Source organism: Schistocerca nitens, chromosome 11, assembly GCF_023898315.1.
Source record: "Schistocerca nitens isolate TAMUIC-IGC-003100 chromosome 11, iqSchNite1.1, whole genome shotgun sequence".
Classification (NCBI taxonomy): domain Eukaryota; kingdom Metazoa; phylum Arthropoda; class Insecta; order Orthoptera; family Acrididae; genus Schistocerca; species Schistocerca nitens.
This window is the reverse complement of record NC_064624.1, coordinates 153,335,047-153,359,969: the sequence shown is the minus strand read 5'-3', so window position 1 is coordinate 153,359,969 and position 24,923 is coordinate 153,335,047. Positions and strand designations below refer to the sequence as shown.

At 43.4% G+C, this 24,923-nt stretch overlaps 1 protein-coding gene across 1 annotated transcript in view; it reads right to left on the bottom strand.

Moving 5' to 3' along the window:
• Positions 1 to 4,629: 4,629 nt before the first annotated feature.
• Positions 4,630 to 24,923, bottom strand: part of LOC126213181 (DEAD-box helicase Dbp80-like) — a 154,002-nt gene continuing 133,708 nt past the window's right edge. Inside the window, exons 8-10 of the mRNA XM_049940809.1 lie at positions 23,498 to 23,660; positions 8,259 to 8,450; positions 4,630 to 5,050 (exon numbers count right to left, since the gene is read on the bottom strand). Coding sequence (XP_049796766.1) covers positions 4,989 to 5,050; positions 8,259 to 8,450; positions 23,498 to 23,660 — 417 coding nt within the window. The 3' untranslated portion in view covers positions 4,630 to 4,988. The remainder of the gene's footprint in view (positions 5,051 to 8,258; positions 8,451 to 23,497; positions 23,661 to 24,923) is intronic.

The following is a 24,923-nucleotide window of genomic DNA, read 5'->3' as shown; positions in this document are numbered from 1 at the left end:
TTCCAATCAACATAGAATAACCTAAATGGTACATGTACTTAAGTCACATAGCAACATAATAAATTAAAATATTAGAAGGTATGAAAAGTGATGCAATAAATTTACTAATATTAATGGTTTGCTGTGAAAAGACACTAACTGTACAGAAAAATAGAAGTTAAATGGAAGAGTGGAAATTGAAAATGTTCCTAGTGCCATTTTTTCCAAAGAACACTTTTGCAGTGCTTTTTTGTTCTCAGTACTCCATTGCATGTTCCTCGACTTGTTCCAAGTGTCACATTACGGCGAAAATGTTCCAAACATTTGTTACTACGGTCAAGCCCCTGTAAGACAATCCCTGACAGTTGCAGTGGCATCTTCAAGCAGCGGCTCAATAGATGGCTACTGTTTTGTCTGCAGCCATTTGTGGTTCACAATCGTGGCTGGCAACAGAGTTGCCAACTGCCAGGGATCAACATACACCAACTCTACTACGGAAGGTGCCGAGCAGTGCTTTGCTCAGGAGTTCTGAAAGCTACAGCTATGAAATCATTCCATGTAATTCCAGTGCATAGAACTGACTACTCTGATTTTAAAGACACTACAGAAACACTGCTGTCAAAGCAGGCATGTAAGATCCCCAAATCCACTATGAATAAAGTGTCTCTTACTCATTCATCTCAAATAGCTATTAAAAATCCTTACTCTGAAATAGAGGAATAGAGAAATGTCATTGTACCCAAAAGAGACCATCATGGCAGACACATTCCGTGCTACTTCATGTGAAAGACCAGTTTGAAAAACAGAAAAACTTGTTCACAATGTTGCCATTTCTCCCTCAACAGCACAGAAACCTTTATAGCAAACTTTCCTACATCTGATCTCAAGAACGGAGTTGTGTAAGGAACAGAAGTCAATACGGAGGGATTCTTTTTTCAGGAATTGAATTTTGTTATTCATTTGTAAAAAGTGTCCGAAATGAGAAATGGTTTTTGTTGACTACACCTCTACTAACTCATGCTCATAAATTAAGGATAATGCTGATACATGGTGAAACAATGCTCTGGTGGACGGTTTGTAGGTTTACATCACCCCGGGGTATGAGCATGCGGTGCATTTGACCTGCGGTCGTCGCACGGTGGCGCTGGCAGCAGTCCACATACGCAGAGGTGTGTTGGTGCATGTCAGAGTAAGATGCAGCAAGGAAGTGTGCAGACATTTTCAGACGTGCTAGTGCCGACTGTGTGTTGAAAATGGCTCAAAGAACACATACTGATGACGTTATGAGGGGTAGAATACTAGGGCGACTGGAGGCTCGTCAAACAGCAGGTCGTAGCATGGGCCCTCTGTGTGCCACAGAGTGTGATCTCAAGGTTATGGTAACGATTCCAGCAGACAGGAAACGTGTCCAGGCACTACAGAACGGGACGTCCACAGTGTACAACACCACAAGAAGACCGATATCTCACCATCAGTGCCCGCAGACGGCCACGGAGTACTGCAGGTAGCCTCGCTCCGTACCTTACTGCAGCCACTGGAACAGTTGTCTCCAGACACAGAATCTACAGATGACTGAACAGACACGGTTTATTCAATCAGAGACCTGAAAGGTGCATTCCACTGACCCCTGGTCACAGGAGAGCCCGTAAATCCTGGTGTCGAGAACACAGTACATGGTCAATGGAACAGTGGTCCCAGGTTATGTTCACAGACGAGTCCAGGTATAAAGTCTGAACAGTGGTTTTTGCGAGGTTTTCATCTGACGTGAACCGGGAACCAGATGCCAACCCCTTAAAGTCCTTGAAAGGGACCTGATGGAGGTTGTGGTTTGACGGTGTGGGTGAGATTATGATTGGTGCACGTACACCCCTGCTTGTCTTTGACAGAGGAACTTTACAGGTCAGATGTATCGGGACGTCATTTTGCACCAGTATGTCTGCCTTTTCGGGGGTGCAGTGGGTCCCACCTTCCTCCTGATGGATAACAACACACGGCCCCACAGAGCTGCCATCGTGGATGACTACCTTGAAGCAGAAGAAATAAGGCAAATGGAGTGGCCTGCCTGTTCTCCAGACCTAAACCCCATCAAGCACATCTGGGATGCTCTCGGTCGACGTATCGCTGCAAGTCTTCAAACCCCTAAGACACTTCAGGAGCTCCGACAGGCACCGGTGCAAGAATGGGAGGCTATACCCCAGTAGCTGCTCGACCACCTGATCCAGAGTATGCCAACCCGTTGTGTGGCCTGTGTACGTGTGCATGGTGATCATATCCAATATTGATGTCAGGGTACAAGCACAGGAAACAGTGGCGTTCTGTAGGACGTGTTTCAGGATGGTTTTCTCAACTTATCACCAATACTGTGGACTTACAGATCTGTGTCGTGTGTGTTCCGTATGTACCTATGCTATTAGTGCCAGTTTTGTGTAGTGCCGCGTTGTGTGGCACCACATTCTGCAATTATCCTCAATTTATGAGCATGAGTGTAGTTAAAATAATACTGTGGTATTTTTGTACCTGCATTATCTCAAATAAAACTTAAGACTGTCAGTTTCCTTGTAGGGCTATTAGAACATTTTAACAAATTACTATATTTATTTTCTAATCTGTGTCATTTCTTAAGAGTACTGGAAAGTAATTCTGCCTTATGTGAGACACCTTTGTAGTTTTGTTTTCACCTAGACACATCTAAAACTTGTCTGGGTGAAAAGAAAACTACCAAGGTGTCTTGCGTAAGGCCAAATTCCTCCCCAATTTTCTTACCATGCACAGACATATGAACTGCAAAATTCACAAGATGACTATTGTCTCATTATATTCTGCAATGACGAGGTGGACAGCACAATTCTATGGCATAAGAATAGCTTCAGTTTTTTGGCTACAAATAAATTTTGCACAAGAAGAGAGAGAGAGAGAGAGAGATACTGTTTTTACCTTTTCCTGATGAATGTGAGCTTTGGCAGTTAGAATGTTTTGTATTTCCACTCTTCAAATCTTGCCTGGAGAAAATAAAATCAAATTTGGAAAAAAAAGTGTGTTGGATTATTATGAAATAAAAACCCAGGTCTTGTTAAATCTGCATGTAAGATGAGTATAAGCTATTGATGTGATAAGTGCTTTTCATTATTTGTCTAACAATGTCCACTTCATCACTGATGTGATGATGCAATTTAAATTTTGGAAGGAATTGCAAATGGTGGAGTTAGATTTTATGTTAAGAAGCACTGTAGGAAAACAAGTCTAACATTTTGGTCGTACTACGTCTCAGAAGAACACATCACAAGTGAGTAATTGTACTCACAAAGAGTAACGCTGCTCATTTACACACCAGTGCAGGAACTGAATACCATCACTGCCCACATTTTACTTAAGTGGTAGCACAATTCAAATTGCAATAATCAGTCTGTACGTACGTAATACCATATTTACTCGAATCCAAGCCGCACTTTTTTTCTGGTTTTTGTAATCCAAAAATCTGCCTACGCCTTAGAATCGAGTACAAAGTAAGCGGAAGTTCTGAAAAATGTTGGTAGGTGGCGGCACAACTAACTTCTGCCGTCGAATATATGTAGCGCTTCACAGGCATGCATGCTTTGGAGGCACAAAGATAAATACTGACGCCAAAACCTCTGCGTCAGTAAATAAATTAAAAGAAAAGGTAGAAAAACATTGTGCCATGTATTCTTTCGTGTTTGCTGCTATCTCATTTAAATCCTGTATGCCTAATAAACTACGAAACTAGAGTGAGACAACAGCAAACGTGGAAGATTATACGTATCATGTCATGTTTATATTTGTATTATTCTTATGCTGAATAGTGATACAGTCAGAAATGAAGCATGGAAACTGACTAGATTTCTAAATCTAAGATGACTCCTCGTTCAGAACATCTTCTATCATATGCAGTCTATTATTTGGTTGTTGTTGATGATCAAAGAAAACAGCAGTGTAAGTAACAACAAATAGCAGTCTCTTGCCATTGTTTCGCTAATGAGACAATTCCTCTCTTTTTTTTTATTGTAAGTGCCGGTAGTGCGCACAAAAGCAAGCCACGCCGCAAGCGGCAACAGGTCGGAAACACTCATCATCAAAATGCGACAAACAATGCATAACACAGTACAGTAACGCATTTTCAGCTTAGAGTGACGTAAACACCTATAACAAAGAGAACGGCACTTATCAGATCGAAGCAAAATAAGCAATCGATTCAAACCAGATGAAGCACGTGAAAAAGGAAGGGTGCCCGTATAAATACGAACGGAGCGCCTGACACATAGCATTGGCAACTTGGTAAAGCTTAACTGTTAAGCTTATGACTCGAACCAAACTACTATTGCTGTATCTTCATCCATTCGACATAAATTGTGTCTCGTGTTACAATGGACCAACTTTGTTTCGATTTGGAGGTGCAGTCAAACTTTTCTCTCCCCTTGAATTTCCAGTCTCAAATTTCAGGTGCGGCTTAGATTCGAGTGCGGCTTATATTCGAGTAAATACGGTAGCTGAAAGACTATGGCACCACTTGTCACCTGGACTGTACCGCTTCTCAACTGAGGACACTCCTCTGACTGGACTACAGGGAGCATGCTCAATTCTGCAAAAAGGTATTACTGCAGCAAGGAAAGCTACTCGAGTAACTGTAAACAAAACTTATGCAAATAGCTTTATTTACATACATCATATCTTTACTACTCATTACAAGCTGAATGGTGAGAGCTGTGAAGCAACAATCCATAGAACGAATTGTTCACACGAGTCCAGAATAAAGAGGAAGGCATTACGGTGGGTGGAGCAGGAGAACATAGGAAGGTAGAGGGGACAGAGGAGCATATAAACATCACTGATACGTAAACGTCACTGACACAAAACACACTGTTCTGCTTCAATTCACTGTATTCCAAAATTAAAAATAAGTAACTTTTGCACGTTCAAATCACCCAGAACTGGCCACGTAATGCCACACCAGGCTCGTAAAGAGTCAGTCATTGCGCAGCACACGTGGTGACTGCTCACTGGCCTAGCTTCTCAATCTCGTCGACATCCTCTGCGTCGAGCAGTGCTATCTTCTTGCCTGAAAGTGAGAATGAGACAGATGAGTGTGAAGTAAACAGTTGGTAAAATTCCACCAAACCACAAAATTCTGCTGACAATAATATTACATTGCAATAGTAAGAATGTGAAATTCATGGCATGGCAGAGTTACTATTAGTTATAACCCCCTTCCTGTTCCATTCACGTAAAGTGTGTGGAAAAAAAGGATTGCTTAAAATCCTCTGGGGGCGCTGAAATTAGTTTAATCTTGTCATAGGAATCCCTATGGGAGTGATATGTACAGTAGTTTTAGTAAATTCCTAGATTTGTCACTTACAGGTGGTTCTTGAAACTTCAGTAGTAGGACTTCTCTGCACCTACTTTGTGTCTGCCAGTTCAGTTTCTTCAGCATCTCCGGCTTAACAAACATGCGACCACTTTGGCTGCCCTCTTTTACAAAAGTTCAGTATCCCTGTTAGTACTATTTGGTATTTGAACAATATCCTGGACGGGTCACATCCTTTGTCGAGTGGCTGTATTTTCTGGGACAGTACTGATGTGTCAGCAATTGGGCAGCCTCTATGCACAAGATTTCTCATGCAGAATCCCTAGCACTACAACTACTGTGGTAATAATGGAGTTGTGCAACACAGTGGTCACATGGTGCAAATGCTTTCAGTCAGGTGAAACAAGTCTGAATAACAAAGAACAAAATGGCAGACTGCCTCTGTGAAGAACTGGGAATCTCAAGAGAAGAGGGGCCTTTGTGTGTGTGTGTGTGTGTGTGTGTGTGTGTGTGTGTTTTGTTTCAATCAAAGCAATAGTTCATAAAATCACTTTACTGTAATATAACTTACGTAAGGCGGCCACAGTTTTTTTTTTAACCAGAGAGCTTTGTGGGCTCTATCATAGGTTCACGAGTAGTGGGTTACAGTGCAAGATTTGTGACAAAATCGCATGATATCTAGCAGCAGTAAGTCAACAGAGGACCAGGAGTGTATGATCTGTGCCATTAAGGTGCAGTTAGAAAATATAAGGGAGGAGGTAGATAGGATGAGGAGGGACAAACGGGCTGGGGAATGGTAACTGGCAGTTGGGAAGAAGGCTGCCAGGAGAAGGGTATATTTAGACAGTTTCATTTGATGTATCCCCAACAGATATGACCAACTGTCACAGTTTAGAGGAGAGAGCTTTCTTGTAGCTGTAGATGTAGGAAACATGCAGCAGGCTACAACAGATAAGAAACCAACATTAGCTGTAAATTGAAATAGAAAGAAGTAGTTTCTGCTGTTAGGTAGTTCTCGTGGCAGAGGCGTACGCCAACAGCTGCAGGATACATGGTCCGTATCTCAACAGCTATGGGAAGCAGATGATGTTGACAGCGTAGTGGACGACGGTAGGGCTCACTCGTGGGAAAATTCTGTGTGATAGCTGTTAGAGCTGACCCTTCCTTAGATTGAAATCAGCTATCAGTATCCCTCCTTATGAAAAATTTCTCTAACTAAGGAAACACCTTCAAAAAGGTCAGATATCTATGTAGTCAAGGAATTAGCATATTTCACCGAAGTATAAAATGGATTACAGATGAAGTTAGTGAATTGCTTGTTGGTATTGATAGACATTATTAGTGTACTGGAGCACCACTTAAACAATGTGACCACTGAGTGGTTCCCTACATCAGGGTACATATTAGCTAGCCATTTTTTCAAGAAGCTCTTTGCTGTATGGGGAATGGCCATGTACATGGAAAACTGTATTCCATTTGAATCTAATGACTTATCACCACACTGTACTGACTGCTGTGCATGAGCAGTTGAACTTAGTGGGTCTAAACTTTTAATTAAAGTTATCTAGAGATCCCCTAACTGATTTCAGGATATTCCTTTCATAGGAAGTACAAATATTGGTTAATGAGGTGATTTTAAATAAGAGATTGTGCATGAAAAGAATGTTGGAAGATTTCTTAAATTCATACCATCTCTGCAGACTGTACTCTTTCCAATTTGAGTAGTGCAACTATACACAAAATTTTTGTTTGTTCTTCCTTACAACACCAGCATTTTATTATTATCAGGGTAAATGGCTTTTCAGAACATGATACACATTTTTAATATAAAATGGACTTTTACACATTTGCATACATATTGTTGATGTGTGGTATTACTTGTTTTTTAGTGCTGTCATGTGTTCTTTGAATTTAATCTCAAATGATCTACTTGTCTGGCTTATGCAGACACAACACAGTCTAAATATTCAATTTTGTACTGTGAGTGTTTCTACTTGGGCCATACAGGTGGATCATTTGAGATTAGATTCAAAGAACACATGGCAGCAATGAAAAACAAAAATACCACATCAGCAATAGCCACCCACATGCATGAAACAAAACACATTGTCAACAACACAAGTATCAGCATCCTACATATCCAACCTGAAGGCAAAAATCTAGACATCCTTGAAACATTTCAAATATACAGACAGCAAAGAAAACAACATGAATCCATCTTAAATGACAATATTTACACTAGTATCGTGTCTGTTCCCAATAACATACCTTATTACATTTTCAATGCGTGTGTGAACAACACCCCCCCCCCTCTCAAAAAACAACACACACACACACACACACACACACACACACACACAAAACCACCATCCCCTTCATATTTACCATAAACAGTTATACCACCATGAATTTCCCCAAATGAGCAATGCAATGGTCTCATTTACAAATATACCATTGTACCAACAGCTTGTACCTGAAGGGTACACTAATTCCTGTGTTATATATGGTCATAGCTTGTCATCTGCATAGGATCTGAGTATGTTTTATTTTACCTATTATTACTCTTCTGCAGTTACTGACTTGTACTGACTCATTCCCTGACCATGGAGATTTGGTCATCAGTTTGGTCCTATGGAGCAAGACGTGTAAAAGACTACACACACACCTGGAGGATGTCGTCTGAAAATTAGCAACATTATCAGCCTCACTCACACATATGTTGACTGTACTTTTCATCAATTACAGGGGACGTTGTTACCTCTGCCCCTTCCCTTATTTTTATTTCAACATTGACAGAACAGATTCATGAGCTCAGAATGTGGTGCAATCACACATCAAGTCAGAGGATAAAGCCTGAACACTGGAAACATCATTGCTCAGAAAGAAGCTGTGTCTCCCCATTAATAGCCGCGAGTCGCTACCCTGCCACATGTGACAAACCAAACCCCGCATTCGTCCGTACCGAAGTGCTCCTCTATCTGCCGCAGCAACCCCATCGCCTCCTGTCCGTCAACCAGGTTGATAGCGATGCCAGCCTTGCCGAAGCGACCTGTCCGGCCGATCCTGTGGAGGTACGTCTCGCAATCCGCCCGCCGGTTCACCAGCACTGGCAGATCGAAGTTCACCACAATCGTCACCTGCTCGACGTCGATACCTGCAGAAAGGATAGTGTAACTTGAAACTACACACCTGTACACATAACTGCTATGTTTTCAATACAGACACAATGGGAGAATGCTTCTCAAAATCATTTGAATAATCAGCATAGTTTTTTACTGGCATTTGGTATTCATCCTAACAGTCAGCACGTTATCACACAAATTGTACGTCTGGTGACAAAAAAATTGTGCAAGAACATACAGAGAACATAGCAGTTATAATAAACTGTAAGACATATGTCCTGCTACCTGCTACTACATACTGACCATCCAAAAAGATCCAGAACTTATTTTATTCCTGGAATATTAGATATGTCAGAAACAATAATGGCTGCTTGAACTAACAAATGGAAACAACAGATTTGCATTTGACCCGTCAGTTGTTAGCAGGCAGTGGTAAATAGTGGCCGTGCAGCTCAACATTGTCGTGTCACAAATTTCAATAAAGCAACAAACTGACCACCTCTGTCTCAACTGTTCAAGACATTCTCTAAAACATTTTGAAGACGACAAAAGTGTGTACCAAGTTAGTCCCACATATCTCAACTCCCAAACAAAAATTACAATGCATGGACACTTGCTGTGACTCCACTGAAAAGAAAAACACAGAAAATTCTTTTCTGGAGGAAAAAAAAAAAAATCATCATGGGTGGTGATGCTTTATGTTACTGACAAGAACCTATCACAAAATGAAAAAGTGCAGAGTGGATTTCTCACAGTTTTCAAAGATCAACAAAGGTCTAAATGTGATGCTCAAGTTGAATGACATCCTAAAGTTGAATGACTTCCTAAAGGAGGACTTTTCTGACAGTTTCCCATAGTTGTATGAATGTCCTTTGTGTTGCACTCAACTGTGGGGAGACTATATGTCTCCAGTCTTGAAACTTTATGGACAGATGGGGTATAGGGTAAGGTGGGATAAAACCGACTTAGTAATTTCTTGTGGCTATAAAGCGCTTATCTAAGGTCGTATCTTAACTTTATATAGGTTAAATTATAGGTAATATAAAGGAACAACTGTTTGCAAAATATTTTTGTTATACGATCAATAGTTTTTGAGATTGTAAGAAACATCCATTTTTGCCATTTGCACAAATGGTGGGGTAAATCCAACCCCTATTTGATTGACTGATTTTGCACAGAAATAGTTCTAAATTAATGTGTTCTTCTTCTTCTTCTTCTTCTTTTTTTTGTTTTTTTTTAAATAATTATTAGTAATTTTGTTTTTTACATAAATGAACAAAATGTATTCAAAAAATAACAATGTTTAGAGTACTAAACATACTGAAAGTTATGTGAATGTAAATTTTAATTGAAAAAGGATGATTTCATAGCACGGCAGTGCAACAGCAATGTCAATCTCGGAATGATAAAATCACGAGCGATCGTAAAGACACTGCAGCAACTGCTCGGCGAATATCATTTTGATTAAGTTTTGTCGTTTTTCGTTTGTAATTTCGTACCATTTTCCTAAAAATAAACAAAAATTCACTTTGTTTCTATAAATAAATAATTCCATACACAAACAATAAAAAATATGTGGTCGGATTTACCCCACCATTTAGTAGTCGGCTTTACCCCACCATGCCATTTTTCCATTTAACACACACAGAAACAATTTACACGAAATTTCAGACAAAAACGATACATACACTGATGGGTCACTAAATGCATAACAAAATCACTTACCATTTGTTTTCCAATCGTTTTATTTAATACCAGGGTGTATACGTGGACAAGGAAAATAAATTCCCGGATTTTTCCCGGTTAAAAATACACTTTCTCCCAGTTGAAAATACACCTTTTCCGTGTTAAGTGACAGTATACTCTTCCTTGGCACTGTAAAAGTCATCAATCCTTTGAATGTTAATGGTTTTATATACCGACGTATAATATCCCGGCACTTTAGAAAACGAAACTCAGGGGGAAAAACACGTTTTGAAAGACCTTTGATGTGCAGCAACATGTACGCTGTATATTTTCGTATTATGAAGGTATGAATTTGAATTCCACCAAATATCGCATGGAACTTTCCGAAGCATTGAAATTGAGATTGCGATGCGCTTTTGTAAGCATCATAGCTCATTCACGTGATCTTGCCAGCTGATGACAGCAATAGGATACATGATGTAGTCAGCCAATAGCAAGATCACTCTTAAGTAGCACGAATACACAAATAAGAAAAGCTAATGGCTTAAATTAATATACATAGCATTCACATATAATATTGGTTTCGAAGATAAATAAGTTGGAAGAGAAGCTAAGCTTCCACATATAATGTTGATCTTTTTTGCGCGTGTTGCACTTTAAGATACACACACAAATGTGCCAGTAAAATTTTTAATAACAACGCAAATTTCTCATTTTCTGTGCTCGAAATACTTCTAAATGGTCGTCCTCAAAGAGTTGATTTTTAAATGAGAGTCAAACGCTTTGTGATTTGAGAAATTCATCGTACATTCTCGCACGTAGTCCATCTTGCGTAAAAGGAAATCTGCTTTGAATGTAACGCTTTTCAGACCACCATTCGCAATATTTTCGTGCGACCTGTTAGAAATAGGTTCGTTTCAGCAGTTGCCAGAGAGCGCCAGATAACAGGCGTCACTGCGCTCGCACAGCTACGATGACGCAGGAAGCCCGTGTGTTCGTACGTGTAAACCACTAAAAGATCTTACATTATATCATAAAAGAAACAAGATATCAAAGGATACTTCAAGAGCGTCGGGATTTCGCGAACCATACTAAAGTGCACAATTCAGCTTAAAATGCACATCCGTATGTAAATTTTCTTGGAGTACCAGTACTCATGTTTGGTTCTTTAATATAGCATAATACCATACGTGCACTTGATATGCAGCGAACAGATGAAACTAACCAATAGTGTGAAATTAGACACTTGGTTTCAATTAAATTGACTGCCGCAGTAGAAAGGATTAATAAAAGCCAAGTCTCTTTAGCAAACCAGCAAAAATAACTTCATTGTTCTGTAAGGCGATTAATGCTTGACTGTCAAAGGAGGAAATAAAATCTGAAACTATTAACGTATTTTAGCCTTCCGTAATTATGCGAACATATTTTAATTCATTTGATAGCTCCCGGCCACAAAAATCCATTTTGTTATCATTTAACGTGAGAACAATAAACGAAGAGGAAACAACAAAATCACTGAACGTAAACACAGGCCACGTGGAGACGACCCACCTCTGCACCAGAACTCTGACTGCTCTGTGCATCAGCCCCGAATCTACGATATTTCCGAACCGGGGCAATATTAAGTAGCGGCGCCCAGCCACACTTCGTAACCAGAAGCGGGAGAAGGTACTACTCATACGCGACTCAACTGCGCATGCGTAGGAGCCCGCCTGCAACTGCTCAAACGTATCTAATTTAGACAGTTGTCACGTCACGCTCATCGGAGGCAATTTGTTGTTATAAAGCATTGCATAGTGTTCCTAAAGCCTCTGACACAATTAACTGTTGGCAGACGCTTGTATGAGCACTGTTTTGTTGTTGTATACGGCGCATTTCCTTTGGAACTTAAATTTTATTTTCGTTTTTTTTTGTTTTTTCTCCCATTCATGTTTTGTTGCTGCAGTATCATTCTGCAGTAGCGGGATACAATAATATCCTTTGTTAGAGTATTGGTTCTTACCAGTCAAAATCACAAAAGTTTAACTGAAAATTAAAACAATGAAAAATTCACGGAATTCTAAACAAGTCCCAGGTTTTCCCCGGTTTTCCCTGGATGGAAAAATTCCCGGGTTTTTCCCGGATCTCCCAGCTGTCCCGGGTCGTATACACCCTGAATAAGGAAAATGTAGTAATGCAATTTGCACAAAAATTAAATTGAATCAATCAAAAACACACTTCTTGTCTTTTGAGTGTCTAAATATCAAATGCGGCAAAGCTGCCAAGGTGACATTTTCGTTATTTCGAATGCTCTATACTATAGTAACGCTAATGCTAAATAGTTCCGCTTTGCCGTTTCTCACAAACAGAGGGCGGTCGGGTTTACCCACCCAGGCCGGATTTACCCCAAGTTACCCTACTATCTGTCATAGGAATTGCGGAACAAGCTTACATCTGCTTGACAGTAAACAGCTTAACCTTAGTCTTACAAAGATTAATATTATGCAGTTCCACAGAAAAGAAAAAGGGTTACAGGTACTGTCAGTGGATATTACTGGTATACACTGGATGTGGCGCCACAAGTGAAGTTCTCCTGCATTCGGACGGATGGTGAACTACAGTGGCACCCGCGTGTGGGTAAGTTAACCCAGCAGCTCAGTTCATCCTACTTAACACTCAGAAGCCACTCTCACTGCGTCGGCCTGCAGACACGGCTGCCAGCGTAGTTTGCATACTTTCACTTCTTACTCTCCTACAAAATACAGGGGTTGGACAAAAATATGGAAACGCCACGAGGAATGCATTCTTGAACAAAATTCAGATGCCAGCCCGCCTGCAGGTTGTGCTGTCATATTTGATCACGAACAGCATCTGCACAACATATTTGATCACGAACAGCATCTGCACAACATCTTCAATACGTTGCATCGGTTGTAGTCAGCGAAGTATTGTATGTAGTTGAGAGAGCATTATGTCAGAACCAAGTGATTTGGGAAGCATATAAACTGTTGGCACTCGTACGGTGGGTGCTTCTGTAACCAAGGTAGCCGAAGTGTTTAGCATTTCAAGAGGCACCGTACCAAACATTTCTAACACATTCAGGGAAAGTGAAAAATCGTCACCCACTAAGTAACAACACGAACGAAAGTGTATGTCGAGTGATTGCGAAAGATGTCATTCGAGAAGATTATTAAAAAAAATTTAAGAGGACAACAGCTGTAAAGATCACAAAGGAATTGAATGCTGAACTCTGAAATCCTGTACGCAACAAAGCAACACAAAGGGAGCTGCACAAGCTGCGAATTACAGGGTGAGCTAGAATTGCAAAACCACACATCAATTATACAAATGCCCGGAACAGGGAAATGGGTACAAAGCCATAAAACCTGGACTCTGCAGCAATGGAAGAAAAAAATGATTTTGATCGGCTGAGCCTCGGTTGACACTGGTTCCAACTTCTGGCCCAAGAGAGAAACACGGTAGGGATTTGGTGATTTGAGCAGCTGTTTCACGACATTCCACGGGCCCCACAGTTTCTATTTTGTCTCGTGGCAGTAAAGAGAGGAGCAGTTTCAGCCTCACTCGTATTCTCTCGGGAATACTCGGCTGGACAGCAGTCGGTGGTGCACAGGTACTCTGGCAGATGAGTGAGTAGCAGTGCGGCTCGGCTGAATAGAACGATGTGCACATACTGCCGGCAAGTTGCCAGATTCACTGTTAAGTAGGAATCTCGACAGTGTAGGAAAAAGACAGATGGCTGCTTATGGTAAAGACAACACGCCAAGTTGCAGACAGGCACAATTAAAAGAAACTTCCTGGCAGATTAAAACTGTGTGCCCGACCGAGACTCGAACTCGGGACCTTTGCCTTTCGCGGGCAAGTGCTCTACCGACCGAGCTACCCAAGCACGACTCACGCCCCATCCTCATAGCTTTACTTCTGCCAGTACCTCGTCTCCTACCTTCCAAACTTTACAGAGGCTCTCCTGCGAACCTAGCAGAACTAGCACTCCTGAAAGAAAGGATATAGCGGAGACATGGCTTAGCCACAGCCTGGGGGATGTTTCCAGAATGAGATTTTCACTCTGCAGCGGAGTGTGCGCTGATATGAAACTTCCTGGCAGATTAAAACTGTGTGCCCGACCGAGACTCGAACTCGGGACCTTTGCCTTTCGCGGGTAAATGCTTTACCGACTGAGCTACCCAAGCACGACTCACGCCCCGTCCCCACAGCTTTACTTCTGCCAGTACCTCGTCTCCTACCTTCCACGTGAGTCGTGCTTGGGTAGCTCATCTGGTAGAGCACTTGCCCGCGAAAGGCAAAGCACCCGAGTTCGAGTCTCGGTCCGGCACACAGTTTTAATCTGCCAGGAAGTTTCATAAATCTGGCAGCTCGGGTCACAATGCATTCTGGCACGAGCTGACGGAGTTGGCAGTCATGTGCATGAGGAGTGCTTGCGTGAGTGAGTGAATGGCATGTCTTAATTGTGCCCATCTGCAACTTAGCATCTCATCTTTACAGTAAACAGTAAGTTACAATCTATATTTTTCTTCATTACTGATATTCCTACACGGAGTTTCCACTGTTTGATTTCACTGTTAAGTAGTAAATACTAACACTATGCAAATGTAGCTTCACTATTCATCCTTCGAGCTTACTGTTCAACACTAGGCCACCAGCAGCCACAGAAGAGACTTATACCTGATGCCTTGGCCTGTCCTGGTGGTGAAACATCCATATCTCTGCTTGCAGCAGTCAGTGTGTTAGGTGTGCAACCACTGTGGACATCCATGCTGCTTTACATACTCAGCAAATAAAATCATATAACACACCACCCATTTGGGATTGTTAGGATAGCATAAGAAATGTGCAACTTTAGAGGACAGATGTGAAAGCATCCGAAACTGGTAACAGGCAGAGGAACTAAGTATTTTGAATTACAAGACAGTTTTGTTTTGTTTTGTTTTAGGGCGAAAAAAAAAAAAAAAAAACAAATGGGGTCATACGCGCCCAAGTCAAGACTATAGAACACAAACACAGAGACGAGGGAAACGACTATGTCAGTCCCAATGGACAGAATAGGAGACAGCTAAAAACGGCACGTGGAAAAAGGGTGACAAAAAAGAAAAAAAGAAGAAAGAAGAAAAAAAAGGAGGTCCAAAAATAAAAATTAAATGGCCTTTGCCATATTGCTTTGGCAGATAAAAAGTAAAACACAGTTGACAGCCTGCACGTCATTCGCTAAAACAGCTGATAAATCTGACGGCAAACCCAAACTGGAACGTAAATTGCCAAAAAAAGGACATTCCAGCAGGAAGTGGCGGACAGTTAGAATTTGGACGCAATGCATACAAAGTGGTGGGGTAGGGCCACTGAGCAAATGACAACGGCTAAAAAGGCAGTGCCCAATACGCATCCGAGTTAAAATAATCTCCTCCCGGCGGGACGGCCGAGATGTGGTCACATCCAAGGTGTGGGGAGAGGCTTAATAAGCCGAAGTTTATTCTCGTGAAGAGAGGACCATTGGCGACGCCAAAGGGACACCACCCACTGACAGACGGCAACACGGAAATCATCAGAGGGAATACAAGTACTTGAGGGCTGAGGTATGAGGACTGCAGCCTTGGCAGCAGCATCTGCAGCCTCATTTCCTGGCAGACCGAAATGAGCAGGGACCCACAGAAACATGACATTGGCTCCACCAAGAGTGAGCAAGTGACAGTTTTCCTGGACCCACTGCACTAAAGGATGAGCAGTGTACAGCACACAGAGACTTTGGAGGGTGTCTAGAGTCTGGGCAGAGGACACAATTGGGAAGGCTGTGTCGTCAGATGTACTCTGTGGCCTGATACAAGGCGAAAAGCTCGGCTGTAAATACTGATGAGTGTGCCAGAAGCCAACATCAAAAGACACGGGTGTCAATGACGAAGGCACACCAGACCCCACGGTCAGTCGAAGAGCCATCAGTGTATACAAAGGTACTATCATTAAGTTCTATGAAAAAGTCGTGAAACTGAAGGTGATAGACCGAGGCTGGAGTAGTGTCCTTAGGAAGCGAATGAAGGCCAAGGTTAATACGGGCCGCGTCACAAAGCCAAGGTGGTGAAGGGTTCACACCCACTGGGAAAGTTGCAGGTAGTGTGAATTCAGGCCGCCGTAGCAAGTGGCAAAAGCAGACTCCCGGAGGTAACAGAAGAGGGACAAGCCCCATATTGATGATCAAAGGAGTGCAGATGCATAAACAAAGCACACGTAGTTGAGCTTCGATCAGACAAGGGACCAGTACAAACTGAGGAGGGTGGTTCGATCGGCACCCCAAGAAGTACCATTGAGGACAAGTAAGACATTGAGGGACCGAGTACAGCAAGCTGCCAGGTAAGATACCTGGGAGGACCAAGAGTGTTTCCTATCAAGCATGAGCCCCATGGATTTCTTAGTGTCAACGAACAGAAGGGCAATGGGCCCAAAATGTAGAGATGGTGGGAGAAACAATTTGTGCCGCCAGAAATTCATGCAGACAGTTTTGTCAGTGGAAAAGCAAAAGCCATTGCCAATGCTCCAGGAGTGAAGAGAATCAAGACAGTGCTGAAGACGCCGCTCGGTGGGACAGGTCCGTGGAGAACTGTAATAGATGCTAAAATCGACAAAAAGGGAGCTGGAGATGCCCAGCGGGAGACAGTCCATTATAGGGTTAGGGGCGATAGCAAAGAGGATGACGCTCAGGACGGAACCCTGAGGCACACAATTTTCCCGAATAAATGTGTTTGACAAGAAAGAACTGACACGCACCTTGAAAACTCGGTCTCGTAAAAATGCCCGAAGAAAACAGGGCAGGCGCCCACAGAAGCCCCACATTAAAGAGTACAGAGGATACCAGATCTCCAGCAGGTGTCGTAGGGCTTCTCCAAATTGAAAATACGGCAACAGTCTGGGGTTTCCGCAGAAAACCATTCATCACGTGGGTGGACAAAGTAAAGAGAAGGTCAACTGCAGAATCCAGCACTCAAAATCCACACTGTGCATTCGTGAGTAAAAGGCGAGACTCGAGCCACCACACCAGCCGGGCACGAATTTTATGTTCCGTCACGTTGCAAACACAGATAGTAAGAGACATGGGATGGTAGCTAGAAGGAAGGTTTTTGTCCTTACCGGGCTTAGTATGGGTACGACAGTGGCTTGACACCAGCATCCAGGAAATGTGCCCTCAGCTCAGATGCGGTTGTATGTGTTAAGCAGAAGGTGCTCGCCCGCAAGAGAGAGGTGCTGCAACATCTGAATGTAGATGGCGTTCGGCCCCGGGGCTGAGGAGCGGGACGAACTGAGAGCACGATCCAGCTCCCTCATAGTAAAGGTGGCATTGTAGCACTCACAATTCTGGGAAGAGAAGGGTATTGCCTGAGCCGCCTCCACTCGTTTCTGGTGGACAAAGGCAGGGTGACAGTGGGAAGAGCTTGAAACTTTCCCAAAGTTGCGGCCCAAGGTATTGGAGTTAGCAATAGGATCCACAGTGACATCGTCAGCTGCTGTCAGGCCGGAAATTGGGGAACGGATCTTGGTTCACATGACAGAGGAAGGTGTGGAACTGTTAAAAGAATTAGTGAATGAACTCCAGCTGACTCTTTTGCTATTCCAAAGAACTCTACGACACTTTGCATCTGTTTATATTGAATTCAGTTTTCTAGTGTAGGGTGGCGGTTAAAAACACAGAGAGCACGTCTCCGTGTGCGAATTGTGTTGCGGCATGCTTCGATTCACCAAGGGACTGGGACACGATGCGGTACAGAGGAAGTGCGAGGGATGGAACGTTCTGCAGCAGTAAGGATAACGTTGGTGAGGTAGTCCACCTAGTCATCGCAACTGGGGAAATCTCTTTCTTTGAAAGTCGCCAGGGAGGAGTAAAGGTGCCATTTGGGCGTGCACGCAATGGAGTAGGGATCAGGAAATGGAGAGTACACGGGAAAGGGTCAGTCGAGTAGGCGTCAGAAAGAATGGACCGCTCAAGATGACGGGCAAGCTGGGTAGTGCAAAAGGATAGGTCCAAATGGAAATAGGTGTGCGAGGAGTCAGAAAGGAAAGTGGGTGCTCCAGTGTTAAGGCAGAAGAGGTTAAGGACGTCAGCCAAGAGGGCACGTCTCTGACAGATCCTGGGAGAACCCCAAAGGGGATGATACGCATTAAAGTCACCGAGTAGCAAATACAGCGGCGGTAGCTGCACAATAAGCTGAACGAAGTCGGCCCTGGTGACATCGGAGGACAGAGGTACATAAATGGTACAGAGGGAGAAAGTCGTGTGGGGAAGGGAAAGGTGAACAGCAACAGCTTGAAGACGGGTAGTCAGGGAGATAGTTTGACTATGAAGGCCATCCCATATGAGCAGCACGACACCCATACGAGATGGAATGTTGACCCCACGAGACTATAGTCTGATTTAAAGTAGTTGTCACTTGACGTTTGCGCTGCGAAGTTGCGGCGTTGTCACGTCAAGTACTGGCTGGAGGCAGCCGCCTCAGCGCATCGCTACCCCCAGCGATAGAAAATCGTTTTAAAGCCTGTATCTTCTACAAAAAGTAAGTAAAAAATTTCAAACCCACATATGATGTATATCTCTACAATGTCTCTCAATCTGTCAAATATCTATTCTTAATTTTAATTAGGACAAGAGTTATGTTAATTTGTTTGAAACCATTTAAATTCTCGATTTCGCAAACAGCTTCTAACTTATCACGTCATTACTGAAAAACTATTGGTGTCACAGCAAAATATTTTTTTCCATTCATTAACAAAATAATGCACTCGGCAAAGAATCCTTTAAAAGTTTTCGTAGAGCATCACGTTTCTTGTATATAAATTTCTGAAAACAGAATTTTTAAGCAACCCTATCAGTACTGAACTCGAAACAAGTATGGCGTTTAAAATCTCTATCTCCTATACATATTATGTAAATATTTTGAAATTTACGTACAGTATCAGTCTCAGTGGTATCTATAAGCAAATCAAATATCTTTTCTTAGTTTTAATTAGGGCCGTTGTTACATTAACTATTGAAGTGTGAGAAATTTTCGCGTCCGGAAAAGTTTTCTTCTTTAGATTGCAAATCTCGAAAACTATTACACACATTGAATAACATCTTCGTGTATATACAAAATGAAATAGAATTAAAATTCAGTCTAACTTACCGTATGGAGATGTCGAGAGCTGGCCAAACAGTATTTCTTAGTCTCACAACTAGAATAAGAATTAATCGAAATAAATTCACAAACACACTATTTAATGGCAGTAAGTACACTGCACACTAATCAGACAATGCGAAAACACCGCTTAATTCAGAGTCAGAGTCAGTGGAACTATCCGTCTCGCTGCTCGTATTGACAGATATAATCAAGTCTTCGACACTTTGTTGTAAGATACCTTCATTGTTCCATGCGTCCTGTATCACTCCTTTCACGTGATGCACTACCCTCTGCCAGTCTTCCGATGTCACAATTTCAACTGCCTCTTTCAAAAGGCGTTCCACTTCAGTTAATGTGTATTTCTTATTTTCTTCAGGAATATGCCGCTTAACCTGAGCCCAAATCAGCTCTATTGTGTTGAAATGGCAATGGTAAGGAGGCAATCTGAGCATTTTACGCCCATATTTTTTTGCTACTTCATCCACACTGTAAATCGGTTTCTTTGGCTTGTGTTGCGATACAAGTTCTAATAATTCTGCCCTTGTCAAATTACTGTCGAACTGCACCTTATGTTTCTATAACCAGCTAACAATGCCGTTTTTCCTCGTTGCCTTTGTGGGTGCTTTGTCTTGTATTACTGAGTGATAAGGAGCGTTATCCACAACAGTGATAGAGTTTTTTGTTAAGTTCTGGAGCACACAGTCTTCAAACCATTTCACAAAACTATTGTGGTTCATCTCTTCGTGGTAGTCGGAGGTCTTATTTGAACTGAATAGTAGCAGACAATTTGGAATGAAACCTTTTGAATTTCCGGCATGTGCTACAATTATCATTTTTCCTCTGCCGATTGGAGCTGCCATACTTCCACTGATGGTACCGTCTGTCCAGCCTTTTTTTAAACTGTGTCCTGCATTCACCCACGTTTCATCAAGCCAAACGATATCATCAAAATTTGTCCCCACTATTTCTCTAAGAAAGCGGCATCGCCAGGCTGCAATATCTTGGCGTTCCATTAGTAACTTTCTGCCAGAGATGGATTTATAGTGTAATCCTAACATTTTCACGACTCGTAACAAAGACGATTTACTACCCTGAAACAGGTCAGCCGCTGTGAGGGTAGCATGTAGTTTTTTGAGTGTCGGATACTCCTTCCTCGAATAAAATGCGTATATTTGACGACGAATGCCATCTTCCTGAAAAGAGTCAAGTTTTGTGACCCTCTTCTCCAGTCGCCTCTTTTTCCCAGGTGTCTCCAATTTAGTTGATTCACTTGAGCCTTCTTTCGTGAATTTCTCCTTGCAGATTCTTATTACTGATCGTTCGCTAACTTGCAGAGCAGCTGCAGTTCGCTCCACCACCTTATCCAAAGGAACGAGAGGCCCTCCTGCCTCCCTCTCTCTCTCAAAATACTCCCTTAAGGAACACACGTATTCACGCGCCTGACTGCGTATAACGACGCCATGTCCGCCACTTTTTGGAGGTTTCCGAGGAGTGTGCAGCCTCGGCCTCCCTCTCTTGCGACCGCTTCCATCAGACATCGTAAACACGCGAAGCTATAAGTCACTCAAATCTCTCACCCGCACGTCTACAACGGCTCGCTGAGGACTGGCTGGCCCAATGCCTTAGTCAGCTCGGCAGAGCGAAGTGGCAACGCAGTGGCAGCCGACAGCGCCGGCTGCCATCGGTTTATTGGTGGCGGGAGCCCTGCAGCACGTTGCCTGTCAAGTGACAACTACTTTAAATCAGACTATAGGGCTAGGGACCACGTGAAGACACCGACAAGCTGGATCTTCGAGTTGGTGACAGGGTAGACCGTTTATCTTTAGTGAACTTTTTCGAGCCATTCTAGTTAGAGGAAGACTAGGGTGCCGTCTGGCCGGAGGAACTGAGGATGTCTTGACGAGAGTACTACTCCTGACCTTTCCTTCCTGCTGGTTGTGGAGTGGGTGGCTTCGCCCCTTTGGGCGAAAGTGACGGTTTCTTGCACAGCGGGATGGGGGACAGTTATGCTACCGTGACACTGGGTGATTTCACAACCTCAGAGCCAAATTTGAGGTCACACGCCTGCATCGCCACGTCCTTCGTGGAGCGAGGGGTAACGAGAACAGAACTGTATGTGCCAGACAGGAGAACACAGGGTTTGCAACTCGCCAGTAACTTGGGAGCTACTGGGTAAGGCACTTTTTCCTTTACGCGAACCTCCTGAACAGCCCACTCATCTAGTGGGATGGCCGCCACTGCAGTTGATACAGTGGGGAGGAGGCGGTGCACATTTGCCCTCGTGTGCATCCCTGCCACAGGTTACACATTTGGCTGGGTGCCGTGAAGATGTTCGAGTGTGGTTGAAACGGTGATAGTGGCAGCAGCGCATCGGATTCGGAATGTACGGCCAGACTGTGATTATTTCGTAGCCTGCTTTGATCTCGGACGGAAGCATCACCCTATTAAAGGTGAGGAAAAGAGTGCGGGTGGGCACCGAGGACGAATCTACCTTTTTCATTAGACGATGGATGGCAATGACACCCTGGTCAGAGAGGTAAGATTGTATGTCAGCCTCGAGTAGACTGTCAAGCAGTCTGGTGTAAATTACCCCACGGGAAGAACTCAAAGATCTATGTGCCTCGAAACGAACAGTGTAGCCGTAGATAAGAGAGACGGCAAGCAGTTGTTGTGCTCGAGAATCAGATGCCAACTCCAAAAGCAAAGTGCCATTCCTATACAAGAGCAGGATTTCACAGGGCCAGCAATGGCATCAACACCTTTCTGAATAAGACTGATTGAACGTGGCGAAGGACTGACCGTCTTCGGTACGTGACACTACAAGGAACACCAGTGCAGCAGGAAGGGTCTTCGAATCGGGAGCCTCATTACACTTACGTTTTGTCGACGTCAACGGAGAGGACGATTGACTCGTCACGAGGAAATTGCGCACGATTGCCAGCATCTCCGATGGCGCGTTCCTTCCGACTGGGGGCCCTTTTCACAAGGGAGTGCACCCACCTTAGGTGATTGTTCACACCTCCTGAACACCTGACAGAGGGACCAATGGGCAATCTGGGAAGGTTACAGCTCAGGTAATCACCCCTCCCTGGACCTGGCCTATACCACAGTGTACGCGTGAACCCTACCTGTTGACCCGGGGTTGGGAATTACGTGTTACCCAGTCACCTTTTCACTTCAGACGTGTGGGCCAGCCTTCAGAAGTGCACACGGGGGGGGCGAGGGGGGGGGGGGGGGAAGAAAGAAAGAGGAGCCTCAAACGCCGAAGTGGAGGAATGAGAGGAGAAGGGAAACAAAGTAAGGAAAAGAGAGCAAAAAACAAAGTTGAGTCTGTTCGCACGTCAGCAACAGAATGCAGAACATTCCCAATAATACCCCAGACATGTTCCCCAAGGGAGTGGAGAAAGAAGAGCAAGAAGATAGACATGTAGTATGGAAAGGAAAAAATGCTGCAAAGGCTGAGGCTCCGTGGTAGCCAAGCATGAACCCACAAAAGAGTGGTGAGCCCCCCTGGGGGGATAAAAGACAGTGAGTTGTTGTTACATCATTTGTCAAGTATTATTACCGCAGTCATACTGTTCGACTAATCTAGCACGTATAAATTCATCTGTAGGCTGATTTCTGTGCAGTGTGACAAGCGTAACAGGACAAATTAATTTTGCTAGCATCGCCAATCAGCGATAGCTGGTGAGTTCTATTTTATACCTCAAAAGAGATGGATTTATTGTAACATTGGTATCATATCAACATTAATAATAAGCTATGATAATATGGGGTATCACACACAATTCCACACTGGATTGAGGATTTATTGCTAGAGAGGATGCAGCATATTATCTTGGACAGAGACTGATTGACAGATCTGGAAGTAACTTCACGTGTGTCCCAGTAAGTTGTGTTCAAACCCTTGCTTCTCATGTTGTACATTTACAACTTCATAAACAATATAACTAGTAATCCAAGAATTCTTGTAGACTGTTCAGTTAGCTATAATTAAGTACTATACGAGGATAGCTATACAAATATTGTGTCAGATTTTGGTAAGACTTCAAAGTGGTGCAAGGATTGGCAATTTGTTCTTCTCAAAACGAAGAAACATAGGATTCTACGACTACAACTGCCAGGTGTCCCTCGAAGGTGCTCCCACGTGCCCACGCCTTTGCAGACACAGACTTAGGCAATAAACAGGTCACTCGGCAGTATCCAAACCGATTAACTCGACACGAGATTAACGGCAGACTCACCCCTGGCGAGCACGTTGGTGGTGATTAGCACCTTTTCGATGCCTTCCCGAAAGCGGTCGAGAACCGCAATCCTCTGCTCTACCGTCAGCTCTCCTGTCAGCAGTGCCACTGCGTGCCCATCTCTGGACATCTTCTCAGACAGCCACGACGCGATCTTCCTCGTCTGAAACATTTAAACAAATGGCTACTGTTGAAAATAGCAAGACAAACACCCTATAATGTCCAAATAGGATGTATCCAAACAACTAAACACGTTGCAGTACTGCAATCGGGGTGTAATGATCAGAGGAAGAAAATAAAATGAACATTTAATGTGACACACTGAAACTGACACCTTTGCCATACGGACTCACGGTGATGCTGACCTGTTCAAATTCCCGGAATCTCTAAATACCTCCTCCCAATTAAAATTTCACACGGTCCTATTCCGAATCCCACGCCAATTTTCCTCGACGTCGATCTCGTCCTCACCGAAGGCCAGCTACACACTTCCGTCCACATCAGACCCGCTAACAAACGACAGTACTTACATTTTGACAGTTGCCATCCTTTCCGTGTCAAATGTTCTCTCCCGCGCAGCCTCGGCATTCGACGCAAATGTATTTGTTCGGATGCAGACTCTTTACAGCAATACACTGCCACTCTCACTTCAGCCTTCACTGGACATAACTACCCAACAGCCTAGTCCAAAAGCAGATTTACCAGGCCATCACATCCCATCCTGGTACTGCTGATCCCTCCAACTTGTCACCCAGTATAATACTGGTCTCTAATTTATCAGTCAGCTACTTTGACAAGGCCACAATTTCCTAAAATCGTGCCCTGAAATGAGGCCCATTCTGTCAGATTTTGCCTACGACACCTAGAATCGGTTTTCGTCGCACTACCAATCTCCACAATATTCTCGTCAGACGCTAAGCTCCTTCTACACCCATCTCCCTACCCTATGGCTCCTACCCTGTGACCATCCCCAGTGCAAAGTCCTGCCACCACCTGTTCCAGCCCTGCAACTGGCAAAACATATACTACCAAAGAGGGAGCCACATGTGAAGTGACACGTATCATATACCAGCTGTTATGCATACACTGTTCAGCCTTTAACATTGGCATCACTATCACCCAGTTAACAGTCAGGCTGAATGGGCATAGGCAGAGGGTGTACACAGGCAACAAACAATATCCTGTTGCAGAGCACGCACTACAATACGACAGTCACGGCCTCGGTGCCAGTTTCACCACAAGCGCAATCTGGATTCTTTCCCCAACATGTCCTTTGTTCTCGTCACCCACCTGGCCTTAATATGCAGCAATTCCTTCTGTCTCAGCATTTATTCACAGTAACAACTTATTTCTTCACTCCATTTCTGTTTTCTACATCTTTCATTTTCTGACTTTCCTATTTTTTGCCATCCCCCCCTACCACCTC